The 27,796-nt window shown below is 38.6% G+C and overlaps 1 protein-coding gene across 1 annotated transcript in view; it reads right to left on the bottom strand.

Moving 5' to 3' along the window:
- Window positions 1-25,247, bottom strand: part of LOC102263973 (protein FAM19A2) — a 72,305-nt gene extending 47,058 nt beyond the window's left edge. The window contains exon 1 of the mRNA XM_005858513.2: window positions 25,034-25,247. Within this exon, the coding sequence (XP_005858575.1) occupies window positions 25,034-25,247 (214 nt within the window). The remainder of the gene's footprint in view (window positions 1-25,033) is intronic.
- Between the last annotated feature and the right edge of the window lie 2,549 nt (window positions 25,248-27,796).

Consider the following 27,796-nt stretch of genomic DNA (forward strand, 5'->3'; position numbering starts at 1 on the left):
ATATTTATTTTATATATTTAAATGCCATTTAACAAAGAAATATCAACCAAAAAAATGAGTTCGCGTGTCACCTCTGACACGCGTGTCATAGGTTCGCCATCACTGTTCTAGCCCAACCTATTTTTTGCCAAATTCTCCTTTCCCCAAGACTTCTCTATCTACTTCTGGAACATACTTTCTTAGCTAATGATGATTCCATTTGTTTTAATTTTTGGAATGTTTTATGTTATACAAGTCATCATACTGCTTTCTACACTATACATAGTCACATTTTAATTGAGTCAATTCCACACATCAGGCATGGTTCTGAGTTCTAGGGTTGCAGCAGTGAATAAGAGGGACATAGACCATGTCCTCAAAGAGCTCATATTCCTCTGGAGAAAACAAATAATAATGCCTAAGTTAATGATTCCATAGGACAATATTAGATTTGTAAGTGCTTTGAAGGAACTGCAGTATGTTTTTGAGAGTAATTAAGGACAGAGAGAATGTATATTTTAGCAAGAGTCTCAAGGAAGACCTCTCTAAGGAGGAACCTGAATAATGACCTGAGTGAAGAGAAGGAAGCACCCATTATGAAGATCTAAGGAAGAGCATTCCAAAGAGAAAGAGCAGCAATGACAAGGTACCAAATGGGGAAAAGCATGGTATGTTCTCAGGACAACAGGATGACCAGTGTGGCTGAACAATTGAGAAGTCAAGGGAAAGGTGTCAGAAATGTGGGAAGATCATGTAGAGTCTGGTATGCCACAGTAAGGAGATGGGACTTGAATCTCATTGCAAGGGAAAGTCTTTGGGTAGAAATGGTATTATCTCATTAACACTTTAGACATTTTCTCAGGCTGCTCTTTAGAGAAAGGACTGGGGGGAGGCGGGGAACAAGCAAGAGTGGAATGAGGGAAACCAATTATGAAGAGACTGCAGGAGTCTAATTGATAAAGGATGGAACTAAGACTATACTAACAGCAGCAGACTTGTGGGAAAGTAGCAGGTTAGGAGTATTTCAATGCAGGGTTGGTTTGACTTGCTAATGGGTAGAATGTCAGCTGTGAGGGGAAAAGGAATTAAGGATTACTCCTAAACTTGTCCTGAGGTTGGTGGTGTTGGTAAATAAAGTCTTGGGGAAAGGAGAATTTGGCAAAAGATGGGTTGGGCTAGAATGTCTATAGTTCTCTTTTTTTCTCTGTTAAATGTGAGATCCTTATAAGATACTCAAGTAGAGATATAAATCAGGCAGCATCATTTATGAAATAGAGCTTAGAGAAGAAATATGGGCTTCAGATTCACACTCAAGAGATCTGAACCAAATTACCATGGAAAGGCTACCAGCAAAGAAGGGGAAAATGTCCAAAATATAGACTTGCAATGAGGGAAACAGAAAAAAAAAAAAGACTGATAAGGACCAACATATGGGGTGTGAGAAAAAAGAACCCAAAGTAAAGATACAGAAACCAAAGAATAAAATGTTTCAAGAAGAAGGGATTGATCATCTATGTCAAAAGCTACTGAAAGTTTCAATAAATTAAACAAAATAATTGTCCCTTAGAAAAGTAATATGATGTAGTGGTTAAAACCAAAGTTGCTGGGTTTAAATCTAAGCTCCTCCTAGCAGCCGTGTGATTTTGGGCAAATTACCAATATCTCTGAGTGGCAGTCTTTCATGTCTAGAACAGAGATGTTAATAGCATAATCTTCATATGGCTGGTTTGGGAATTAAATGATTTATCATGTATCAAGTATTTAGAACACTTCCCGACTCATCATCGGCACTCTGTTAGTATTGTAAGCATTTCAACTTAATAAAATAATTTTAATGGCCTGATAAAGTCATGATTGAAGTACGTTTGGTACAGAATAAGATGTAAAACTGTACAATTATAAAAATTTCTTTCATGGAGTTTTTCTGTGAAAGGAAGAAAGAAACAGATACCATAAAAGCATGCTTACTTGCTGGAATGATCTGGTAGAGAGATCAGTCAGTATCGAAGAGAAAAATGGATAATTGAAAAAGAATGTTCTTGAGAAGGAAAAAGGAATTGAGATTCAGGGCACCAGAGAGGTTGGCATTAGATTGATGCGGGGACACAATCCATTTGACTGAAGCAGGTAAGTGTGAGTGAGTGGATCAGGTGGTGAGAAGATGAGGCAGTTTCTTATATGATTTTATCTAGTTTTTCTATGAAATATGAGAGATGTTTCAGAATAAAAAAAAGAGTACTAGTATATGAAGTAAATATCTCAAAAAGAGGAAAGCAAGTTTACCTATAAAGGGCAGTAGATCATCTGGCAGGAAGTTGGCTGACACACCCTGTGAAGTGCAGATGGCACAGTGGATGGAAGAAGAGGTGGCATACTGAGCAGAATTAAGATAAACATCTCTGTGATATTGGATTGTTTGGTATGCTTGGAATTTTTATAGTGATATAGGAAAACAGAGAGGTTAATCATGAGGCAATTAACCCTGCCACTCTTTGAATGGAAGCCAGGTTAGAGATAAGATATTACTAGGATTCTTCAGATAGTGAAGCTGCTAGGCAGAGTGCTGAGCAGAGATAGTTTCAGAAAGAGTTTGGTGGTGGCTAGGGCTCGCTGGTCTTCCCCAGACCATGGCAGCCAGGAGCACACAGTAGGTTGCACCAACCTCTCCCCTGAGAAAAAAAGGCATAATTTCAGCACCAAGGCCATTTTACCAACTTTGTTACAAGGAAGATTTTATCATACATTGAAAAAGACCCTTAATCTGATTTTTTTTCCCCAAATGCCAATATCAAAAGTTTGACTTTGACAAGAAAAATGAGAGGATAAAAATCAGTGTGGTAGTCATTAGTGCTGTTTACAAAATATTTCTGGTTCTCTCCTTTCTGGGATGTGGCAGTACTATATTTCTCCACCCAATTCAATTTAGATGCAGTGATGTGACTTGTTTAGGCCAATGAGATTAAAGTTAAATAATATGAGTCACTTATGAGAAGAGGGAAAGGATAGCAGTCTGTGTGGACAACTAATCTATGACAAAGGAGGCAAGACTATACAATGGGTTAAAGATAGTCTCTCCAATAAATGGTGTTAGGAAAACTGGACAGACACATGAAAAAATGAAACTATAGCATTTTTTATATTACATACAAAAATAAACCTAAAATGGATTAAAAACTTAAGTGCAAGACCTTAAACTATAAAATCCTAGAAGAAAACATAGGCAGTAAATTCTTTGACATCACTCAGCAATATTTTTTGTACATGTCTCTTCAGGCAAGGGAAACAAAAGAAAAGTAAACAAATGGGACTACACCAAACAAAAGTTTTTGCACAGTGAAGGAAACCATCAACAAAATGAAAAGCCAACTCACTAAATGGGAGAATATATTCACCAATGATACATCAGATAAGAGCTTACTATCCAAAATATATAAGAAACTCATACAATTAACCCAAACAATCTGAATAAAAAAATGGGCAGAGGACCTAAATAGACATTTCTTCGAAGAAGACATATAGATGGCCAATAGACATGAAAATATGCTCAACATCACTAATCATCAAATAAATGCAAATCAAAACCACAATGACATTTCACCTCACACCCCTAAGAGGGCTATCATCAACAAACAACAAGTGTTGGCAAGCATGTGGAGAAAAGGGAAGCATGCACTGTTTGGTGGGTTTGTAAATTGATGCAGTCACTATACACCAATATGGAGGGTCCTCAAAAAATTAAAAATGTAACTATCATACGACCCAGCAATCCCAGTTCTAGATAGTTCTCTAACAAATCCAAAACACTAATTTTAAAATATATACATACCCCTATGTTTATTGCAGCATTATTCACAATAGCCAAGATATTGGAAGCAACCCAAGTGTCCATCTGTAGACAAATGGATAAAGAAAGTGTGGTACATTGTACAATGGAATGTGACTCAGTCATAAAAAGAAGAATGTTACCTTTGCAACAACCTGGATGGACCTAGAGTTTATTGTGCTAAGTTAAAGTCAGGCAGATAAAAAACAAAAAAAAACAAAATACCATATGATTTTACTTATATGTGGAATCTAAAAAAATAAATGAAGAAACATAACGAACAAACTCATAGTTGCAGATATCAAATTGGTGATTGCCAGATGGGATGGGCGTAAAAGGTGTAGGGGTTAAGAAGTACAAATCGCCAAAATCGGTTTGGCTCAGTGGATAGAGCGTTGGCCTGTGGACTGAAAGGTCCCGGGTTCGATTCTGGTCAAGGGCATGTACCTTGGTTGCGGGCACATCCCCGGTGGGAGATGTGCAGGAGGCAGCTGATCGATGTTTCTCTCTCATCGATGTTTTTGGCTCTCTATCTCTCTCCCTTCCTCTCTCTGTAAAAAATCAATAAAATATATTTTTTAAAAAAAGAAGTACAAATCGGTAGTTACAAAATAGTCACAGGAATATAGAGTGCAGCATAGGGAATATACTCAGTACTATAATAACTATGTATGGTGTCAGATGGGTACTAGACTTATTGGGGAATCACTTCGTAAGTGATGTAAATGCCTAATCACTGGGTTGCACACTGAAACTAATATAATATTGTATGTCAATTGTAATTGAAAAATAAATTAAAAATAAAGAGCGAGTGTGTAATTCACCACATTTCTCCCTACTAGCCAGAGAAACCAATTGTGTTCTTGGTAGTAGAGATTTGATCAAGCTGAGTCCCCACCAAGATGCACCTATGCCTGAGAAATAAACCTTCAATAGCCGAAACCGGTTTGGCTCAGTGGATAGAGCATCGGCCTGTGGACTGAAAGGTCCCAGGTTCGATTCCGGTCAAGGGCATGTACCTGGGTTGTTATTTATTACTGCTCCAAAACTTAAGCCTCAGTAGTACTTTCTCCTGGGATGTTCAGTATATTTTCCTAAATGCATTAGCTGGAGGATAATTCAGGTAAGTATGGTATCTCAAAACCTGGATCATTTACCTTATTTAAGTCAATGCAGAATAAATATGAAAAAAAAAACTTGTTTAGATATTTATGTGATTCAAAGGATTGTAATGAATTGTTCCACAGTTGGATAATTACATGGGCTACGTTCCGTATGTCAGCGCTCTGGTGAAGAAAGTGTGCTTCTCTCTTTTCTGAGGAAAACGAAAGTGAAATGCACACGTGGTTCAATGGAGAGGAGGATGCGGTAGGCGCTGCACTGGGAAGACAGAGCATGGCACTAAATGCTAAGAGATTAATAATAAAGGCGGCAGCAAAGGCAGGCCTAACAGACACGAGGCTTTTCTGCCCTAAACTTTCTTTCATTGCCTATGAATAAAATACTCAGGCATACAGGTTTTGTTTCCTGGTGAGAAATGTGATTTTGTGAAAAATCTTTCTCAGCCTCTGCTGTTCTTATTAGAACTGAAGTTGTAAAATTTATTGTGGGAGAATGAAAGAGGGATAACTAATCTTTTTAAAAATAGGATGGATGGAGGGATAGATGGGTAATCTTATACTGAAAGAGTTTGAAGGCTTAGGTAGGGAGAATATTGACTGTTCAGTATTACTTTATATATGCTGGTAGATATGCCTCAAAACAGGGAAATGAATCTTCTAGCAGAATTTAGTCCACCTAAGCATAGCATGTATATAAATACATGTAGTTTTCTCATTTATCTGATGTACTTCTTTTAACTAAATTCTTGTGGACAAAGACTAATTTTTCATGTAAACTGCTCAGTATGTGGTATGTGTTTAATAGGTGGTAAACAAATAATTTAAGAAGGTAAAACTAATGCCTGTGGTTTTATTTTAAAAGGTTAATGAGACTGTAAAGAATTCAAGCAGTTACTAGAATTCTCTACACAGATTCAGACAGAGCTCATGCTAAACTAACCTAATCAAATATTAAGGTTTTTCCAAATTAACAAAACAGGCTTCACAGACAATCAGTTAACATCATAATAAAATGATGCGAGACCCCCTGGAGAAGATTTAAATGAAAAAAGAATAATTAAAAAAAAAAAACAACACCTGATTTCAGAGGGATAGAAACATCAATGATGAGAATCATTGATTGGCTGCCTCCTGTATGCCCTGTGAAACCATGCCAGCGTGGTTTTCGGGTTCAAAGGCTTGGAGAAAGAGCTGATGCACAAATTGACACACAAGACAAGAAATAATAATTTTTAAATTATGGGGGGGAGCCAGGGAAAAACTTAACTGTAGTAGTCAAGTTCCACTGAGTCTCCCTTCCCAGCTGCTTTTATTTACTAGAATACACAATTGCCTTTTAGGAATGCAAACAGACATATCAATGGTAATGTTTAGTAAACAGAAGATTATCAGGTTTTGGGGGAGTTTCTTTAGGCCATTGAGTCAGCAGTAGGTAATAAAATGTAAATATTCACCCTGTGAATATCAAAGGAGTCCAGGTCAGCCTTCTGACGGACTCCTCGCATTTATATTAATTACTGTTGATCTTGGTTTCCAGCAATGCCCCCTACTGGCGACCGAGCCAGAAACCTGGGCATGTGCCTTGACTAGGAATCGAATTGTGACCTCCTGGTTCATGGGTCGATTTTCAACCACTGTGCAACACCAGTTGGGCACAAATTTTTATTTTTTATGTAAGAATTCTGAAGTTAAAAACAAAAAGAAACACAACCCACCTGGTTGCTAGACTGCAATTTTTCCCTGCCTGGATGTGATGCATAAACACAAAGTTGCCTCCTCCAATTTTGTGAAGTGACACTAGAGACACATCAGTTTAATTCTTATAAAAACAGGAATACCGAGCCTTACCCAGCTCTAATTGTGCCTTCCAATCTTATTACCTTACATATTATTTCAACAATAGGATCATTAGCCGTATAATGGCCCAGAAACATGGCCTTAAGAGACTACCACTTAAATCATATCTTAAGATTCCTAAATGTTTTGCAAAGGTATATTCTGGCATGAAGTCCTGTAAGACATTTTTTCCAAATTTTTTTTTTTTTTAACGCATTGAAAGGCACCTCTCCATAAGGGGGCAAAATGAATTAAATAGCATTTTATTTGTAAGCATGCAGAGATTTTTAAGCATTATATACATACATAATTATATGTGTACATTTATATTTACATATGTGTTAATATGTTCACATTTTATTCATCACCTGTGAAACAACTATAAATACATAGCTATGAAAAATGAGTTCACAGCAGAATAATAGTTATGTAAATCATTCACCTTGGGTAGAGGTTGCTGGCCTTAGGGTTAATAAGAGCACAAAGCTTTGCATATCACATTCTATATGTAAGAATAATTCATTCACGCTGGAAACAATTTACAGAATAATGGTAATTGCTAACATTTACTGAATTTTAACTGTATGCCAAGTGTTATTCTATTTTATCATCACAGCAACCATTAAAGGGGAAGCTATAATTATTCCCAATTTACGGTTGCAGAAACAGACCGCAGAAATGTTAAGTAGCTTGCCCAAGGTAATGTAACTAGAAAGGGACAAAACCAGAGAGGAGAGTCCAACCAGTTTGCTTTCAGAATCCATGACCTTGACCACTGTTCTCTGGTGGCTTTTCTATAGAGCTGCACATGTGCTACAGAGGAGAGATCCAGGTGCTGGGGAGAAATGCAGGGAAGGTATTCCTGTCCCACATGCAATGCTTGGTACCCTTGAAAGGGCATGAGCTCTGGAGCTGAAATACCTCAGTCCCCGCCTATTTTCACCTACACTTGACTGAGCAAAGCCTCGAACAAGCCCATTCACCTTCAAGGAACTTGTTTGTTCATGTCTAAAATGGCTCCATGAGTTCTTATGAAGACTAAATCAGACCATGTATGTGATGAAACTACTTTTTGACTGTTTAGCAACTGAAATGTTAATTATCTTGATTTTTACTTTTTAAGTAATCAATAAATATCAAAACAATGCAGCATGTATACACTACAAAGACAGCTGTGAGGGAAAGTTACCTACATTTTACAAAAGTTCTGATTTCATATTACAAAAAAGTCTATATATACTTGTGTTGACATAAGATACATGTAAAAAAAAAATTGAATCTGACACCTAAGCTACAGAGAGAGTAAATTTAGCATTACATTGTGAATTTGTACCTATCTGGTTTCCTCTCCATTGAATTTCAGTTATTTGTATTCTGATTTGTCTCATTGATTCTGAAATTTTGTTTGTCTCCATACACTCCTATTTAATAGTTTTACCTATCTTGAATAGCTCTCCAGAGAGTCTGCATTATACCTTCTACACAGAAATAAAATATCACCTACTCTCACCAAAATAAGCATCTAAAATGCAGGCGGGTTAGTGGATTGAAGTTGCTGTAAATCATTTTGAATGGAAAAATGTGCTGAAACAGAAATTTTTGAGACAGCTAATTTCTCATTTTAATTCATTAGAAGGAGAAAACAAGGCACATTTTTAGACTTCCTGGTGAAGCAATCTAATTAAAAGAAATGATCACTTAAATAGCTCAATGAAATTTCAAAAATTTGCATAATTTATGAAGTCAGGATGATTGGGCAGGAAATAGCCAAGTGCCAGTGACATTTTTGCAAAGCCTGTTTTCTGAAATGTCTCCAATTTTATATGGAAAAAATAAAATTATTGGGGAAAGACAGATTGGCACTAAAGAATCACCCTAATTAACAGTACAGTCTCTCTTAACAAAAGCAAACTCTCAACCAGACGATGTCCTCAGTGTATTTGAAGAGAAAGGTGGGACAGCAGATTCGCTCTTTGGAGACTTTTGGATTCATTTGCCCTCAGTTTAAACATGAACATCTTGTACCTCTTTCATTTTTAAATGAGAACTGATACTGAGGAAAGCAACAGTGGTCTCTTTATAAACTGCCCAGAAACTTTTGCTTGGGAGGCCTGGTCTGAAAAAGAGGAGCTAGACCAATCAAATCCATCCCTCTGGAAATTGGGACTAGAAGTCAGAATAGCCACATGGAAATGGGCATTTGCGCCCAAGGTCATCTGGCTCAGGAGGCAGATGACCTATGGAGAATGTCGGGAGGCCTGGTCTGAAAAAGAGGAGCTAGATGACCAATCAAATCCATCCCTCTGGAAATTTGGACTAGAAGTCAGGATAGCCACATGGAAATGAGCATTTGCACCCAAGATCATCTGGCTCAGGAGGCAGATGACCTATGGAGAATGTTGTGCACCTCATGGTGATGAGAGATGCGGTCTCTGAGGAAGCAAACAAGAGAGGTGCAGAGAGAGGTAACAGGTAAGACAGTAGGTAGTTCCTTCAGCTGCCTTGGCATCTGCCCTTTGCAAGGTCTTCCTGAAATTCTCCCTACAATAGTTTTTAATGAGCCCTTTTTCCCCCTCAGATAACCCAGTGATGTCTCTGTTCTGTGACCCCCAAAAATATGCTGCCTAGGACATTTAAGTTTTTGTAATTAAAGTTATAATGAACAAAAGCTAATTATTAGCAGAGGGATTCTTTACCCTGACTTTTAAGAGCAAGAGACAAGGTTCCACCTTCAAAGTACCCAGGAAATTCACAAACCAGCAGCCATACTTTCTCCTTTAACCTCTTAGTGGAAATTGACATTTCAAATGATGATCCAAAGGCCATCTCAAATTACTATGAATGTTTCTAATGTCAAAGGCTAAAAGCAGATGTCCTGCTTAATCCCACATTACACATGCACACAAAATGTGAAGAATCAGAATATCCCTACTTCCCATATACTGTAGGAGTCACAGTGTGCTTTAATGATTAATACATTTCCTTTAAGTGATTCTAGGAAGGAGGGCAGTACACCCCAAGTGCTTATTGAGGAAAATGACAGTGAGTAGAAAGAGCATTTAAAAGAAAGACAGGATATTTGGGCCTAGTACATAGTTCTCTGTCCCTAAAGAGTGTAATCTTGAGAAAGTCATTTGGATCTCTGGGTCTTCTTCCTCATTTGCAAAATAAGATATCAGTCTATTTATAGAGTGAATTTAAAGATTCCTTCTACTTTTAAAATTCTATGAGTTTATGAAATGATTAAGTTTCATTAAATGGGTACTACAAAGTAGACCTATCAGAAAATGAAAGTCAAAGTAAAACAGATTTATTTAATCACTTAAGACTTACATAAATTAACTTCATTAAGTCACTGCACCAAATGAAAAACTGCAAATGGAGTTTATAAATTTTATATTGTGGATAGATTTCTTATATGTATGAAGTCATGAATCTTAACTACACAGTATAACATTCACTGTAAAGTCAACCTACATCCTCATAATCCTCATATTCTTTTATGTACAAAACAGTTTAATTACTGTTGATTCCATGAGACAAATCAAGTACCAAAGGTATCCTAGCACAGTGGCTTGGGTGAGGACTCTGAAGCAAAGATAGTTTAGGTTCAAGCCCCAGCTTTACAAGAGATTGCCTACCTATTCATTAAGCCTCCTTTTTCTTTCCTCCTGGGCATACAACTAGACTATGGGCAGAAGTACATTATACTTCCTTAAAAACCTACTCCATCACCCACTGTCTCCTCCCCTTTAAGTTAGATATCAGTGCCAAAGGTGACCTTGAAGAGCCCCAATCATCCTGAATGACTGTGTAGAGGAGAGATCCATCCCCTGACATTAATTGGCTTCAGAAGTAAACAGGCTATGTTAGGTCAATGAGATTTAGAAGTATATCTGTTATAACAGCAAGTATTAAGTAATATACAATAATATTCCTATTAATGGACCTAGGAAGGAGTCAGGTACAGTCCAAGTGCTTCTTAAGGAAATTACACAGTACTCTGGTCTGAGTGTTTGTGTCTCCCCATTATTCATGATGGAAACCAAGTGCCCAAGGTGATGGTATTAAAGGTAGGATCTTGGGGAGGTAATTGGGTTAGTGTCCTTATAAAAGAGGCCCCCAAGGATAGGCTCACCCCTTCTGCAGTGTGAGGACACAACATGAAGTCTGAAGCCCAGAAAGGGACCCTCACTTGTACCAAGCTGGCACCCTGACCTTTAACTTCAAGTCTCCTGAACTATGAGAAATAAACTTCCTTTGTTAAGAGGCCACCCAGTCTTTAGTATTTTGTGATGGCAGCTTGAATGGACTAAGACATTCAAAGAACAAAAAAGATGTAATTTGAAAAAAATATATTTTGCCTCTCTTACGCTTCAGTTTCACATCAGTAAAATAGGAATTATAATACCTATCAGAAAGGGATGAAAGGATCAATTGATTCAGCATTCATAATGATGCTTATATTTGATAAACAGAGTAAAATGTTAGCCATACCTATTATTATGGAGTCTAAGAAAACCTTAGTTAGACCCTTGAATCCATTTATATAATGCAGACATCTAAGAGTGAATCACTGACTTTTAGAGACTTTAAAAATGATAAAGTCATATTTTTAAAAAATAAAATTGTTAGAAAACATCTAGACTACTCACTAGTTCAAAATCACAGCCTTAAGAGTGAGGAGATCCATAATTAGAATTCAGCTCTCTAAATTCCCAGTTCAATGTCAATTCCATTACCTATCCCACATATTTTTGCTCACCAAATTCCTCTCATTTTCCTTCCTCTTCACTTAACTTCCCTCCCTCATCTGCAACTTTACCTCTAATGACTTAACTTGGGCATCCTTAACATCTTTTCATAACATAACCATAAGGGATCTCTGATGCGTCTCCCTCCTTGTTAGCTTATTCTCTTACACACATATAAACACTCACATTCTATCATGGTAGATCTTTCTAAAATTAAGCCCAGGATATAAACCAGCGGTTCTCAACCTGTGGGTCGTGACCCCTTTGGGGGTCGAATGACCCTTTCACAGGGGTCGCCTAAGACCATAGGAAAACACATATATAATTACATATTGTTTTTGTGATTAATCACTATGCTTTAATTATGTTCAATTTGTAACAATGAAAATACATCCTGCATATCAGATATTTACATTACGATTCATAACAGTAGCAAAGTTACAGTTATGAAGTAGCAACGAAAATAATTTTATGGTTGGGGGTCACCACAACATGAGGAACTGTATTAAAGGGTCTCAGCATTAGGAATGTTGAGAACCACTGGTATAAACCATTCTTGGCTCATAATTATTCATAGAATAAATTTAAATTCTTGGGTATGGCCCAAGCATCCTTCCATCAGCCCATTTCTGGTATTACAGCCTGCCTTTCCTGTGTGCTCGGTTGTACCCTACACTTGAGTCATAGAAATGATTTTTAGAACCTTACATCTTTGCTCAGGCCACCTCTCCCTCTTTCCTGAGTCCTTGCCCCACTTCTTAGCCCCCAGGAAACACCTATCCTATCTTTCAATTTGAAAACATCGCAACATCTACTCGATGAAGCTGCTAATCAAATCCTTGGGTAGACTGGACCAGCCTGCTCTCCTCTGATTAATATTTTCTTAGTTTTTTCTGCAGCACCTGTAAGTTTTCTATATTTACTCTTTATTTCCATCTATTAAATTGTGAGGCTCAAATTAATGATTATTCATCTCTGATTCCCCAGCTTGAAGCACAGTTTGAGAACCACGATAGAAAAAAATCAGTATGTTTGATGATAAAAGAATAAGTAAATGGTTTACTACTAGAGTTCTAAAAAAAACACACACACACAAGAAAAAAAGAGTAATAATTTTTCAAGTCCAGGTTTAGATTAATATACTCAGTGAGCCCTGGATTGGGAAATCAGAAGCCCTAGGTTCTATTTCTAGTACTATCACAAAGGGACTATTTAAATTTTAGTAAATCGGTTAATCTCCCTAAGTCACAAGTCATCATCTCTAAAATAAAGTTACTATATACAATATGGGAACATTTAATATAATATAATAAAGAAAACAATTGTAATATCAGCTAAAAGAATTTCAACCAGCAGTATTTGTCCAATGAAGTGCAAGTCTGATAGAATCAATGAAAGCCTATCCATCACAAAAGCAGTGTGACATTGTATCCCCACCCCAGGAGATCTTGGTTTTGGTTCCAAAATGGTCAGGGAAATTATTTGGAAAATTATTTTATTTACGTGGACTTTAGTTTCTTCAACTACAACATTTAAGGGTCTCTAAGTTTCTCTTCTGCTCCGAAAATGTATTATATGGTTGCTATGCAGAAGTCTAGATAAATAGAGGCACTAGAGTCATTTACCTTTGGGAAATAATTATCCCCTGTGAAAATGATGAGCTTCTATTTCCCATATCTAATTTTGCATATTCATAATTTCATATGTTTTTGTATACTAAGAAGTTTTCTACAGCTGATATATTCTTTGAAGCTAGCAAGACATCTATAAATAGAATAAATCAGTATTATTCAAGAATGAATGAAATAACTGCCTTTCAACAAAATTTTTCCAACACATGGCAAGTTCGCTTCATACCCCATGATTGACATCAAAAGCAAATTTAGGTTATCTTTCCTCTACTTCAGCAATTTCAGAATGGAATATCCAGGTTCTGAGTGTCACTCTAGATCAAAAGCATATAAATCTGAAGTCAAATTACTAAGGAAGACTAAAGGAAGCTTTTTTTTTAGTTTTTAGAAGGAAGATGCTAGTAGCTCTTTGAGAAATTATATTCTGCACTGCCTATTCACGGGGTAAGGATTTTATACTGTCATATCAATTAAGATATTTTGTTGTTGACAGCTTCTGAAAATGTCCTCTTTAAAAATAACTTGATAATTCATTCATGGAGTGAAAATGAAATGAAAATAGAAAAGTAGCAAAGTGTAGCGGAAAGATCATTGGCTCACGGCCCTTTGGGAAATCTGTCCTCCTTTGCACTCCACTGTTAACTAACCATGAGGTCTCTTCATTCATACTAGTATATCTATCTATCATTGAGTAAGTACCAGGTAAGGAACAAAAATTCTGCCACCCGGAAGCTGCTTTTTGGGACATTGATTTTAAGTTGTTTATTAAGAAACAAAAAACTAAGAAAGCTTTGACCCTCCACCCTTCTCTGACCAAAAGATTCAGACAGAAAAACCTGCTTCAGGAAGGAGATCTTAGGATGTTGCTTAGCCTAATTTGAATAAGTATGACAAGTAAGAGGGCTTCAGGAAGAAAGATGCCTGCTAACTAGATTTCCCCTGCATTCCATTGTTTCTGAGTCGCCTAGAATTTGCCTGCCATGTGTGTTCTGCTCTTCCTCAACTGCCTGTATAGTGCCCATTTTCTCCAAAAAATGTCATATATCCCATGTTGCCTCATTGTCTTTGGAATTTTCATGGAATGATCTTGTCTATGTGAATTCCCCATGTGCATGTATTAAACTTTGATTTTTCTCCTGTAAATCTTCTCTCTGTTGATTTGGGAATTAGCTAAGCCAGAAGAACTTAGAAGGTGGGAGGAAAAGTGTTAATATATTTTAGCTCCCCCACATAGGCATTGTGCTATCTCCTGAGAAGATAAAGCTCCCTGCTTTCAAGGAGCTTATAAGGCAGTAGAGGAAGGGAGCCACGTACACAAAAAGAAAAAGTGATATAGGAGCCGTGATGGAAATAGCTACCGAGTATGCTAAGACTTAAAAACAAAACAAAACAAAAAGTCATTTTCACTCAGGGGCAGTACAAAAAGAGGATCAGGAAAGAATTCAAAAAGAGCATGATCCATAATCTGAATTTTGCAAGATGCCTGAAGGCTGGCCAAGTCACCTTAGCAGCTTTGGCCTTACTTAGCTTCATTATCTGTCTAGGTCAGTGGTTGGCAAACTGTGGCTTATGAGCCACATGTGGCTCTTTGGCCCCTTGAGTGTGGCCACGAAGTTTCAATCGCACTGTACGTGCTCACCCGCACGTGGTATTTTGTGGAAGAGCCACACTCAAGGGGCTAACTTGTCCGTCCCCTAGGCCAGTGGTCGGCAAACTCATTAGTCAACAGAGCCAAATATCAACAGTACGATTGAAATTTCTTTTGAGAGCCAAATTTTTTAAACTTAAACTATATAGGTAGGTACATTGTTATTAACCTACCTATATAGTTTAAGTACTGTTGATATTTGGTGCCTCCTCCGCACTGTGTATCCCAAGGCCGCCTGCGCCGCGGCGTCTCCTGTCGCCCGACCAACTGACACCCCCCACTTCTTCTAACGCCACGCCAAATTTTTTAAACTTAAACTATATAGGTAGGTACATTGTTATTAACCTACCTATATAGTTTAAGTACTGTTGATATTTGGCGCCTCCCCCGCACTGTGTATCCCGAGGCCCGCCTGCGCAGCGGCGTCTCCTGTCCCCGACCAACTAACACCCCCCACTTCTTCTAATGCCACTTCTTCAAAATAGACTCGCCCAGGCCGAAAACCAACTTCTGCGCATGGGCTACGAAGTTTCAATCGTGCGCGCCCACACGTGGTATTTTGTGGAAGAGCCACACTCAAGGGGCCAAAGAGCCACATGTGGCTCGTGAGCCACGGTTTGCCGACCACTGGTCTAGGTGATCTCTAAACTCCCCTCTGGCTCTAAATTTTCATCTTTAATAACAATATAGAAAGGTATATGCTTCTGTTTTGTTTACATATGTATATATTTAACCATAGTATGCACATTATCCTAAATCCTCTATTAAATATTTCTAATACAAAGCTTTCTAAAGTACTTATTTTGCTTCTTTAAACAGTATCTCCTAAAAATCATTTAACTTTCAGCTATTAACCTTGGGCATGATGATAAGCACCCAGTCCTGGAGTATGTTGGCAGTGTAGCTTTATGCAGATGTACAGAAAAATCAAGACATAGGGTGACATGTAGTGGTAAGTGGATCCTGAACAAATTACATCCCAGGAATTTACTTTCTTATAAAAGTCCCTGGTGTTACTTTGTTCTTTTGGTAATTTGCCTTTTTCTATTGAAAGTGAAGTGAGCATGCACACTAACATGCCCTCCTGTGCAGCATAAAATGGACAAAATCCAGCAAATCTAATGAATGAATCAAAGGCTAACACAGCCTCTGGTGGGAGGCAGCAGAGGGACTGGTGGTTACAACAAAACAAACAGAAGCTGGCGTTTACACTGCTGTTACTAGCTGTATGACGTTGAGCAAGTTACTTACACTTAACTTCAGTTTCCTCATCTGTGAAACAAGAATGATAAATCACCCAGCTAGTGTGGGTCAGTGGTTGAGTGTCGACCCATGAACCAAGAGGTCACTGTGGATTACTGGTCGGGGGCACATGCCCAGGCTGGGCTCAACCCCCAGTAAGGGGCATGCAGAAGGCAGCTAGTCCATGATGTTTCTCATTGATGTTTCTATCTCTCTCTCCCTCCCCCTTTCTCTCTCTCTAAAATCAATAAAAACAAATTTTTTAAAGAAGAACAATAATCCTATTTTATTTTATTGTTGGGAAGATTAAGAGAAAGCTGGTAAAGCTCTCAGCACTATATCCAGCATGTAGATCGTGCTCAGTGATTATTGGCATTGTTATTTTCATCATTCTTACAAATCCAGGGACTCTTATTATCTTTGTTAAACATTCTACAAGATGCGAGGCATGACAGATGGCAATGGTTTTCAGTGAAAGTAACATATGGATCTAGACCTTAGCAAGTTACCTTCTATTCTAGGAGTCAGTAGGTGACAAAGTTGCATCATAGGTGAGAACACAAACTCTAGAGCCAGTCTACTTGGATTCCAATTCCAGCCCTACCTCTTACTTGTTGCCTAACCTTTTGACAAGTTCCTTAAGCAGACTCCATCTTAGTTTCCTCAATAGTATCTCCCTCATAGCATTGTTGTAAGGATTTAATTAATTAATATATATAAAGCACTTGCAACAGTATCTGGTCACAACAAAGATTCTGTAACTGTTTGCTAGTGATAGAAATCACACTTTCTGTAGCACCGATGGAGAGGTAGGAGGTAGTGTCATCAAGGTGGGCTTAATGGTGACCTCTTACCTCGGTGGGAAAGGCGTTCTCAGAAGGCCCTCCTGAGGGAAAGGACAACTGAGAACTCATTCTCCAGGGTGACAGACTCAGATGAGAAAGCTGACCTGTTCTGCATGACCTTGTTCATATCATTTCACTCCAAAGTCTCAGGTGGCTCGGTCATAAAATGGGACAGCAGTATCCACCTAAAACTGTGGTGAGGACGAACTGGGATCCCAAATGTAAAGGGGCTGATTATCTCTGTACTCTAAATGATTTTTTAAAGGCTCTACCTAAGGGTTAACTGAATTTGAGCCCTCGCCTTGACCACTGCCCTGTACTGTCTCTTTAGCCTAAGGGGCGGGAAAGCTATTCAAAAATACCCTGTTACTCTATTCTGCCACCAAACTCGGACTCCTGAACCTTTGTACCTCATTATATCCACCCCCTAGTTCTGAACCGGTTTCTCCCCTCGCACTATTGGCGAGAGTCCCAAAAACTCCACGTGAACATGTACTGACAGACACTTGCCACCATTCTTGACTTTGCCTTTCATATACAACCCTGTGCCTCCCTGTCACTCTAGCTCTCATTCTTATTCCCTCTCATGCGTCACTTCAGTCATTCAGTCATTTAACACATATTAAACACGTAAGACATATAAACACAGAAAAAGCAAAGTTCCTGCCTTCCTGGAGAAGATAAACATGGAACAAACTATGACATAGCTGGAAGGCAATATAGGGGACTGACTCAGAATACAGGACATGGAATTAAATCAGCTCCAGCCCCCATACTTATTAGCTGTGTCTTAAATGAATCATGTAATTGCTCTAAGCATCTATTTCTGCTGTTGGGAAATGTGAATACCACTGTTCACTTGTAACTAGAAGAATAACCCCCCTCCTTCACCACCCACCCCTTATCTGCCTCTGGGAGTTTACTCTCTAGACCAAAATAAATAAATGAATGAATAAATAAATAAATAAATAAATAATTTTACCAGTGACCCCCTGCTTATAGGGACTGATGGGATAGCTTACTTTAAAATGTGATCTGTTAAAGGGGGAGTTGCGGGGGTGAACGTTACGTTTCCAAAGCTTCGGCTGATCTTTCTATAAATAAAAGGTCAACGCCACATCTCTGTTTTCTGAAAACACAGCAATGAGCCCCACTGGAGAATGACCCAGGCTTAGCATCACAGTGTAAAGCTCTGTGCCCTGTGTTCACTGTGGGCTGGAACCGTTGCTCATTATGTTGCACTTAAGGTAACATTTTTCTTTTCTTTTTTTTAATATATTTTATTGATTCTTTACAGAGAGGACGGGAGAGGGATAGAGAGTTAGAAACATCGATGAGAGAGAAACATCGATCAGCTGCCTCCTGCACATCTCCCACTGGGGATGTGCCCGCAACCAAGGTATATGCCCTTGACCGGAATCGAACCTGGGACCCTTGAGTCCGCAGGCCGATGCTCTCTCCACTGAGCCAAACCGGTTAGGGCTAACATTTTTCTTCTTAAATTATGCTTTAAAAGGTAGTCAGTGTGAGAACTACATTTTTTCTTGGAGTGTGTGTTGGGGCGGGGAGAGAGAGTATAGGAATGACAGGGTTTAATCCAATAATTACATATCTGAAAGCTAAATAGAATGAGGAGGTATATCTTCACTACACACTGGTAGAGGACCCTCAGAAAGCTCATGTCCATATAATTTATTATGCAGGTCAGGACCTGTTTGAGAGTAAAAGGGTTCGCAATAATGGGTGTTAACTGGGTGGATGCAAAGTGGGACGTATCATTACACCAGTGCTCAGCCTGAACTGTTCTGCTGAAGCCTGCTCTTACTATGGTCTTATTCTAGCCTCACTACCCAGGCTTTTGAAAATGTGCTGCTATGAATTATTATGAACTAACCTGGTGGGGAGAAAGGGAAACTAAAATCCTAGAGGAGACTAACATCAATGGGTAGGGAACAGATTTTCCTACATGGCGATACAGATTTCACTCTGAAAGACCAGTGGCCTTCTCTTTCTCTGAAAAGCCTACATAGTATATGGTGGGCTAGCGACCAGACCAGGGACAGTGTAGGTCAGTAATGGCAAACCTTTTGAGCTCGGCATGTCAGCATTTTGAAAAACCCTAACTTAACTCTGGTTCCGTGTCACATATAGAAATTTTTTGATATTTGCAACCACAGTAAAACAAAGACTTATATTTTTGATATTTATTTTATATATTTAAATGCCATTTAACAAAGAAAAATCAACCAAAAAATGAGTTCTCGTGTCACCTCTGACACACGTGTCATAGGTTCGCCATCACTGGTGTAGGTGCTTTCCTCTCGCTCTCAGAAGGCAATGCTACTGCATCAATGGTGTCTTTGTCCTGGATCTGTTCTTTTCCTTTGTTTTGTGACCACAAATATTAATCCTCGCTATGGTACCATCTCTATTAATGAAGGGGATGCAGCCCAAACTATATTGATTTTGGGTAAACCTCCATAACCAGGGGCATAAATAATATTGTTCTTAGAGGAGTGTTGAGGACATCAGATAAGGAGCGTTACAATATGACAAACCATTAAATGAAAGGACAATGTCAAATATCCCAGAACAACATGTACATAATTCCAAGCCACGGGGCATATGAAAGAGACGGCAGAGATCAGGTTACAGTAGAGAGAGAGGCACTGAGAGAGAATAACTGCAACAGGCCTACCCTGTGCTAGGGCACCGGCTACAGACGGGAGAAACGGATAATGCAGGGACATCAGACCAACATCAGCCAAATCCAGAAGAACTACAAACATTCATAATGTTTTCAAGGAACTGCAAAGCTTTCAGGCGGGGTTAGAGCGGGAATGAGTGTGGAACGTGAATAAGGGCCACAATGCTCTCAGTTTGACTAAACTTGAGACAGGCTTTTTTTCAGACTATAGACCCCTGATCTACCTTTTCCTACAGCATTTTCTTTAGAAATGTTGCGATCCTAAATTCTTTCTTTTCCGTGCTGAGATGTAAATCTTCTCCCAGTCTCTTGCCAGTTTTACAACCCAGGGATATCTTTCTCAAGCACCCTAAAGCCATCCCTTAGAAATGTAATCATCACGGAAGCTTGTCTTCCAGTCTCTGCGAGGGGGGTGGAGCCTAACATTGCTATGCACCAATCAGCAAACACGATGGCTCACAGTGACCAATCTCCTGTCCTCCAGGGCCTCTGCACCAAGCCCAGTGCTGGGAGATCCTCCTGCCTTTTATTTCAGTGGAGCTGAAATCTCTCTCCCCCTTTGCAATAGTCTTGAATAAAGTCTTCCTTGCCATTTTTAACAAGAGTCCAGTAAATTTCTTCTAGAGCATCTGCCCAACACATCCTAAGTTCTAAATTAAATCTGCCCGGCTAGGGCCATTGTGAGTTCAGAAGCTCCAAAGGGCCTCCTCCTACTTCATTCTCCAAAAACGATCTCACCAGCCTGCAGGGAGCCGTTTTTCTAACAAGAAATCAGCCTCCCCTCTGCAATCAGGGATAAAGGTGGATTCAGGTAATGCTTCCGTGGGGAAGCATTTGGGGGTGTAATCAGTCAATCAACAGGTATAAATGGGTCATAATAAGAGCCGTTCCTGTTTGGATTGAGGAGCAGGAAGCATGAGAAGACTAGAAGGACAAAGAGGGGATGTGGAGAAGAAAAAAGCAGAAAAATGAGGGTGAAGACAAACTTCACAGTATTTACAGCTTTGCCTAGAGCCCACCTCATCTACCTCCAACAGGGCTGGGATCAAAAGAAGCTGGGGGCTGAGGTGCTTTTGTCATGCAGCTGCACACACAAGCCACACTTGGCTTGGTTAATGAAGATATTCAGGGTTTGTTTTATTAAACACTTCTGACTTCTTATAAAGTAGCTTAGAATTTTAGAATATTACCATACTTGAAATCTAACATTATTTTCCCACTTTTCTTTCTATGGCATGCATCAGATGAGTGTGAGCATGGATGCATGAGTGTGTGTGTGTGTGTGTGTGTGTGTGAGAGAGAGAGAGAGAGAATCATAGCCTCAGGCAAAGCAAAAATTCCCAATTCTTCTCCATTATAGATAATGCTATTTTGAAAGAAAAACAACAACCCAGCCCTCAGTGATAAGAATGTAAGAAATGAATCATAGATATATATCTTAATGTCATCAATGAGTCTTATAGTAAATACTAGAGGCCCAGTGCACAAAAATTTGTGCACTGGGGGGGGGGGCTCCCTCAGTCCACCTGTTGATTTAGGCCCACTCCCCAGGGGATCAGGCCTAAGCTTGCAGTCAGACATCCTTCTGGCAGCCAGGGAGCCCTCAGGGGATGTCCAACTAAAGGCTTAGGCCCCCAAGGGATCGGGCCTAAACCGTTAGTTGGACATTCTTAGTGCTGGCACGGAGGTGGGAGAGGCTCCTGCCACCACCTCTGCACTGGCCAGCCATGAGCCAGCTTCTGGCTGAGTGGCACTCCCCATATGGAAGTGCACTGACCACCACCAGGGGGCTCCTGCATTGAGCGTCTGCCCCCTGGTGGCCAGTGTGCATCATAGCAACCAGCCATTCTGCCGTTCAGTCAATTTGCATATTAGCCTTTTATTATTATTATATAGGATTGTAACACAGCTATATATTGCTACAAAAAATAGATTGAATTAAATAACCTACAACTAACACAATAATTGTACTAAAATAGCAATAATTCCAATTAAAATCAAGAAGAGCAGCAATGTTTCTTTTTGTTAGGGATAGTTGCTAATAAAAGAAGTAAAAATACAAATTTAAAAGATGGCATGCTATTAGCCAATCAATAAAGTTCACAAAACTATTCTACATGTTTAGAGTTTTTCTCTTACATCTAAATGGGGGTCCCCCTTAGAAAACAGTAGATTTACGGCTAGGAGAGATCAGTGTGAAAAAGTATCTATTTCCATGTAAATATTTGAGCCCACAGGTATAATCTTAAATACTAGCCAGAAAAAAAAGAAAAAAAAAAGCTTGCAAATATTTATTCCATTTATTTATTTATTTTTATTTAATAAGGTTCAAGCTCCTCTGTAATTCAAGGACTGTTTAGAAAAGTTTTTAACTAAAGTTGACATCTTATGTAATGTAGTATTTATGAGCTTAGGTGAAGCAAATATATTTATTTCCTATTTATTTGTGCTATCTAGCAAAGATTTGAAATCTGTGTCCCCAAAGAGCTCTTTTATTTCCTAACTACAGGCCCAATGCACAAAATTCATTCAAGAGTAGGCCTTCCTCCCCCCAGCTGCTGGCACCAGCTTCCCTCTGGCACCCAGGACCCGGGCTTCCCTCACAGCCCCGGCTTCGTCCAGAAAGTCATCTGAAGGACATCCAGTCTAATTAGTATATTACGCTTTTATTATTATAGATCATGAAGGGCATAGCTGACATTTATAATTTTTTCCAGGAGGTTCCAGAATTTAATCTTAAAGCTTGAGGAAAATACAGTATGTGTTCTTGGGGAGTTTATGTTAAAATACTTTACATATGTAGTTTTCAACATACTTTTACATCAAAGGGTAAATAAGTTGTTTGAAAACTACTTACATAAAACACTGCTTACAGATCATTAACTATCTGATGGACAGCCCAAGGCTAGGAAGTCTGAAATGCTTGGAGGCCACAGAAGATCAATCAGAAATACGAAAACAAGGCTATAAAGGGAGATCATAAGGAATGCAGAAATTAGTATTCATTTTGCATGGAATTGTTGTTTAATGCCTCCCTACTTTGCTTAAGACAAATTCATGTGAATAGGCTTTGATTTCACATGTCTGACCATATGTGACAGAATCAAGCTCATTTCTGGTAAGAAAATTAAGAGCTTGTGACAACTTCCCTTTTGTCCCACCAATACAATTAGACAGTTATCAAACTCTATTGTAAGAATTGGCTTCCTCTTGAATTGAAATCCTCCAAGACAAATATTTCTTAAACTTGGCACAGAGTATGTATTCAATAAACATTTGTTGAATTAAAATTAATAAACACTAAGGATATGCCACACAAGAAGCTAACAGAATAGTCTTCACTTCCATTCCCAGACATATTCCTTACTCCATTAATAGAAAATTAGTTCAGAAAAGGGAAGCAGGCAAGAGAATCTGCTCTTTAAAGTGGTAAAGCAATACTTTTAAATTATCTTAAATTGAATTTATTGGGATTCTTGAGTTTCAAAACAAAATCAACAACAAGACAGTACTAAAAACTGCAGAATTCAGTACCCTATGTTGACATTCTTAAAAAGAACATTCAATGTCACTATGGAGGGAAAGAAACATGTCTTTCAAATATTCATGTAGCTTAATGTTTCGTTTCAAGGCTATTCTTTTAGTCAGAGGAGGTTAATATGCTGGTATTTTTAAGTAACCAAGACAATCAACTTTAGATTATGTATAAGTGGAAAATTAAATTGAAGTCAAAGGCATAAAAACACACAACTACTTTATGAAAATAATATACTTTTGTCATCAAGTTTGTTTGGGTGACTGGCCATGCTTTCTCCTGTGAGACTGAGGCCCTCACTGGAAAAGGGAGGAGGGGAAGGAGGTGAGAATCTAGTTCTTTTGGACAGTTTGGAAATAAGCTCACCCTCTACAGAAAAAGATAGAAAAGGGAAGAGGGGAAAGGATGTAAGGAGTAAGAGACTGTTTTAGTTCAGGCTGCTATAACAAAAATATGATAGACTGAACTTAAGCAACAAACATTTATTTCTCACAGCTTTGGAGGCTGGGAAGTTCAAGATCAAGGCACTGTCATACCTGGTGTCTAGTGATAGCTTTCCTCCTGGCTTAGAGACCACTAGCTACCTTCTAACAGTATCCTCCCATGCACATAAAGTAATAAAAGTACATATGACTTTTCTATTCTTATAAGAATCCTATAAGTTAGATGTTATTCTTTTCCGTTTACAGAGAAGTAATGGCTCCGAGAGAAAAATAAATTTCTACAATCAAAGAGCTAGTAAGTGGCTGAACTAACACTAGAACTCAGGTTCATCTGTTTCAGTGTGTGAGTGAGCACTTTGTATTGTGTAACATGATGTATCTTTCAGAAATATCTAATTAAAATTATTTTGCTCCACATTAAAAAAAAAAAAGTGTGTACCTAGGATCATTATAGCAAAAACTGGCAAGCACGTCAAGAGAGGGGATATAAAAGAAGCCCCCTCAGAAAAATGTGAGGCATGATTCATGTGCATATCATGTCTAAGGTCAGAGGCGAGAAAAACCCTCTCTTGCTTTATGTTTCATAGATTGAGTATCCTCATTCTCTGGAACAACATTATCTTCATGGAAGTGGTTCTAATCCACAGATTGAGAAGAGAATTTCTCGAAGTCTGGTACAGGGGTACAGAATATTTTAGAGATAAACTTTGAGTGTTCAAGAATTTTTATCATAAGACAACAAAGTTAGGTGAATGTTCATCACGGATTCTAATTAAACTAAATGAGAGGTTCAACATGACTTAATATCTCCCTCCCATTTAAAAAAATTTATTTCAGACAGAGCAGGGTAACGATTAAAAAACCAGCTCTGAGACTCCGCGGAGTTCTGGAAGGTGGAGCCCTGCGAGTTCCCACAGCCTCCCAGGCTCTTGTTTACACACTTCCTCTTAAACCTCATTTTAAAATATTATTTTTTCTTTTTAAATTTCATTTTCTGAGTCTGTAAGGAAGGAATTATAGGAAATGAAGATTTCATCACAGTTAACTATAGTGTAGTTTTTCCATGAAACCAGATTATTTCTATTTACTAGAGGCCCATTGCAAGAAGATTCCTGCAAGAACAGGGCTTCCTCAGGCCTATTCCTGCAAGAATAGGACTTCCTGAGACCGGAGCGAAGCCTAGAAGGGAGTGAAGCCCACCGAGGCGGGCTTCGCTCCCTTCTCCGCTGCCTCACTTCCTCCCTTCTCCGCTGCCTCACTCCCTCCCTTCTCCGCTGCCTTGGCTCCCTCTCTTCTCCGCTGCCTCACTCTCTTCCTTTTTCACTGCCTTGCTTCCTCCCATGTCCTCTGCTTTGCCTCCCTCCCGTGTCTGCCGCCTCGCTCCCTCTCTTCTCTGCCACTTTGCTCCCTCCTGTGTCTGCTGCCTCAGCTCTGCTCCCATTGGCTCCCTCTCTTCTTCGCTGCCTCACTCTCTTCCTTTTCCACTGCCTTGCTTCCTCCCATGTCCACTGCTTCGCTCCCTCCTGTGTCTGCCACCTCGCTCCCTCTCTTCTCCGCCACTTTGCTCCCTCCTGTGTCCGCTGCCTCAGCTCTGCTCCCATCTCTGCTACCTTTGATCTGTTCCCTTCTCCGCTGCTTGGCTCCCTTCTGCAGTGCTTGGCTTCCTTCTACACTGTCTTCCATCTTCGCTGGGCGCCTGTGTATGCAAATTAACCACCATCTTTATTGGGTCAATTTGCATACTCTTCTGATTGACTGGTGGGTGTAGCGAAGGTACGGTCAATTAGCATCTTTGTCTTTTATTAGTATAGATTGGCAAAGAAATAACTGTAAATATGAAAAGTGCACCTCTTGTACCTTTTGCAGTGCATGCAGTGCCAATTATGCCTTGAATTTTCTGTGAAGATTCAGAGTATAATGTCTCTGCACTTTTAGTATGAGTACATTGGTATTATATTGTTTGTTGACTCTAACATATTGACTCAGATACAGTTTCATGTTTTCTCCAAAGGAAACTAATTTCCAACCTAAGAATACTTTAATCCTAGTTTAATCACACAAAAAGTGAAGTATTAAATTTAAAAAATATGGAGGAGAACCCAGATGTCTGACTGACTTCCTAAATCATGGTGACAGAGTTGTGAGTCAGGGGAGAAAAGGGCAGCTTGAGTTAGGAGAACAATTTACCAGAGAGGAGAAACAATACAGAGCAAGAACTTGTGTATTCAGTTAGAGTACGGATCAGCACACGCTTATGAGGAAACTACCTGAGGCAAGGGAAAGAAACAACCCAAAAGGATTAAAGAAACATGAGCCAGAGATCACACAAGACTAGGAATAGTGCAGACAAAAAAACATTATAATTTACGAGGCCCTGCATAGCATACTCAGAAGGGTCTTGCCTCAGTAGTAGGGGATACTTGGTTCTAAGTTAAATGCTGCTCTGGTCCTGCCTTACTAATCTTAAGAGCAACACCCAGAGAGCATAAAATTATACCCAAGTAACTTAATTGTGTACCAGAACAAAGCTTAATAATATTTATATTAATTTTTGTAAATTCCAACAACTAAAAGAGTGAAATTGACAGTCTGTCAGCCAGTCAAAAATTATCAAACATGTGATGAAGCAGGAAAACATGCGCTATAATAAAAATAAATATAACAAAATAATTGAAACTGATCCAGAATTGATCCAAATGTTAAAATTAGCAGACAAACATTAAATCAGCTATTGTATCTATATTCCATATGTTCAAGAAGTTGGGGAGGGGAGAATAAACATGTACATCTTAAGTAGAGAAAAGGAAAATATAAAAATAATTCAAATTGAACTCTGACATATGAAAACAATAGCATGTAAGATTAAACAATACACTGGACAAGATTAATGATGATTTAGACATTGTAGAAAAACATTAGTAAATATGAAGATACAGTAATTTTAAATATCCAAAAGAAAACAGAGGGAAACAACTAAAAAATAAACAGAGGATAAGTGTGTCATGGGACTAAAACATGCATAATAGGAGTTTCTGGAAGAAAAGAAAGAGGTTATGGGGAAATAAATAATATTTGAAAACATACTGGATAAAAATTTCCCCAAAATTGATTTTTAAAAAAGTAAACCCACAGGACTAAAAAGTTAAAACAATACAAAAACAAACAAACAAGCAAACAAACAAAAAAACAACCCAAGCACAAAAAACATGAAGAAAACTGCATCAAGGAACATTATAATCATATTATTCTGAAAAACAGAAAATCATAAAAGCTGCCAGAGAAAACCAGTTAGGTACAAAGGAACAAAGATAAGGAATAGAGCAGATTTCTCATTGGAAACAATGCAAAAGAGAAGTAATAGGACATCTTTTCAAGGTTGAAAAATAAAAACCTGAAGGGCTGTAAGCCATAATTCTATACCCAGCAAAAATATCTTTTAAAACTATAGCTAAAATAAAGACATCTTCAGACATAAAATAGCTGAAGTAATTCATAGCCAGCAGAGCTTCACAGAGGAAATGTTAAAGGAAGTGCTTTAGACATAAGGAAAAATGGTTATCAGATGTAATTATGTATCTACATAAGGGAATGAAGAGTTCTGGATGTTGTATTATATGGAAAAATTTATGATTGTTCTGATAGTTTAATTCTCTTTCAGAGATAATAGACTTCTTAAAAATAACAACAATGTAGTTTGAAGTTGATAAAAAATGTAGAGGTGAAATATATGCCAGCAATAGTACAGAGACAAGGAGGAGAAATGAAATACAACTATATTAAGCATCATAATATCAGTAGAAGGTACACTGTTGTGTAGAGTTAAAAATGTGCACTGTATACTCCAAAGCAGGGGTGAAGAAGCCAAAGCATTCTAACAACAAAAAAGTTATAGCTAGCAAACCAATTAATTCACAGCTAAATCACCCTGGCCGGTGTTGCTCAGTGGTTAAAATGACGGCCCTCTCACTGAAGGGTTGTGGGTTCAATTCCCAGTCATGGGTAAGAGGACATGCTTCATCATGCCTCTTTTAAACAGCTGTTACAAAAATCTCAATCACACTAAAGAGCAGTTGTGACTTCACAAGAGTAATTTTTAGTGTTTACTACAAATATGCTGGCCAGCTAACGTGGAAGAGCTGATTCCACTGAGCTATGAACCTATTTAGTCCAGTTGGATGTAGAATGGTGAGCAGTGTTCACACAGCATCATATACCAACAGCATCTTTAGTGG

The sequence above is a fragment of the Myotis brandtii genome, unplaced genomic scaffold, assembly GCF_000412655.1.
Source record: "Myotis brandtii unplaced genomic scaffold, ASM41265v1 scaffold1190, whole genome shotgun sequence".
NCBI lineage: Eukaryota > Metazoa > Chordata > Mammalia > Chiroptera > Vespertilionidae > Myotis > Myotis brandtii.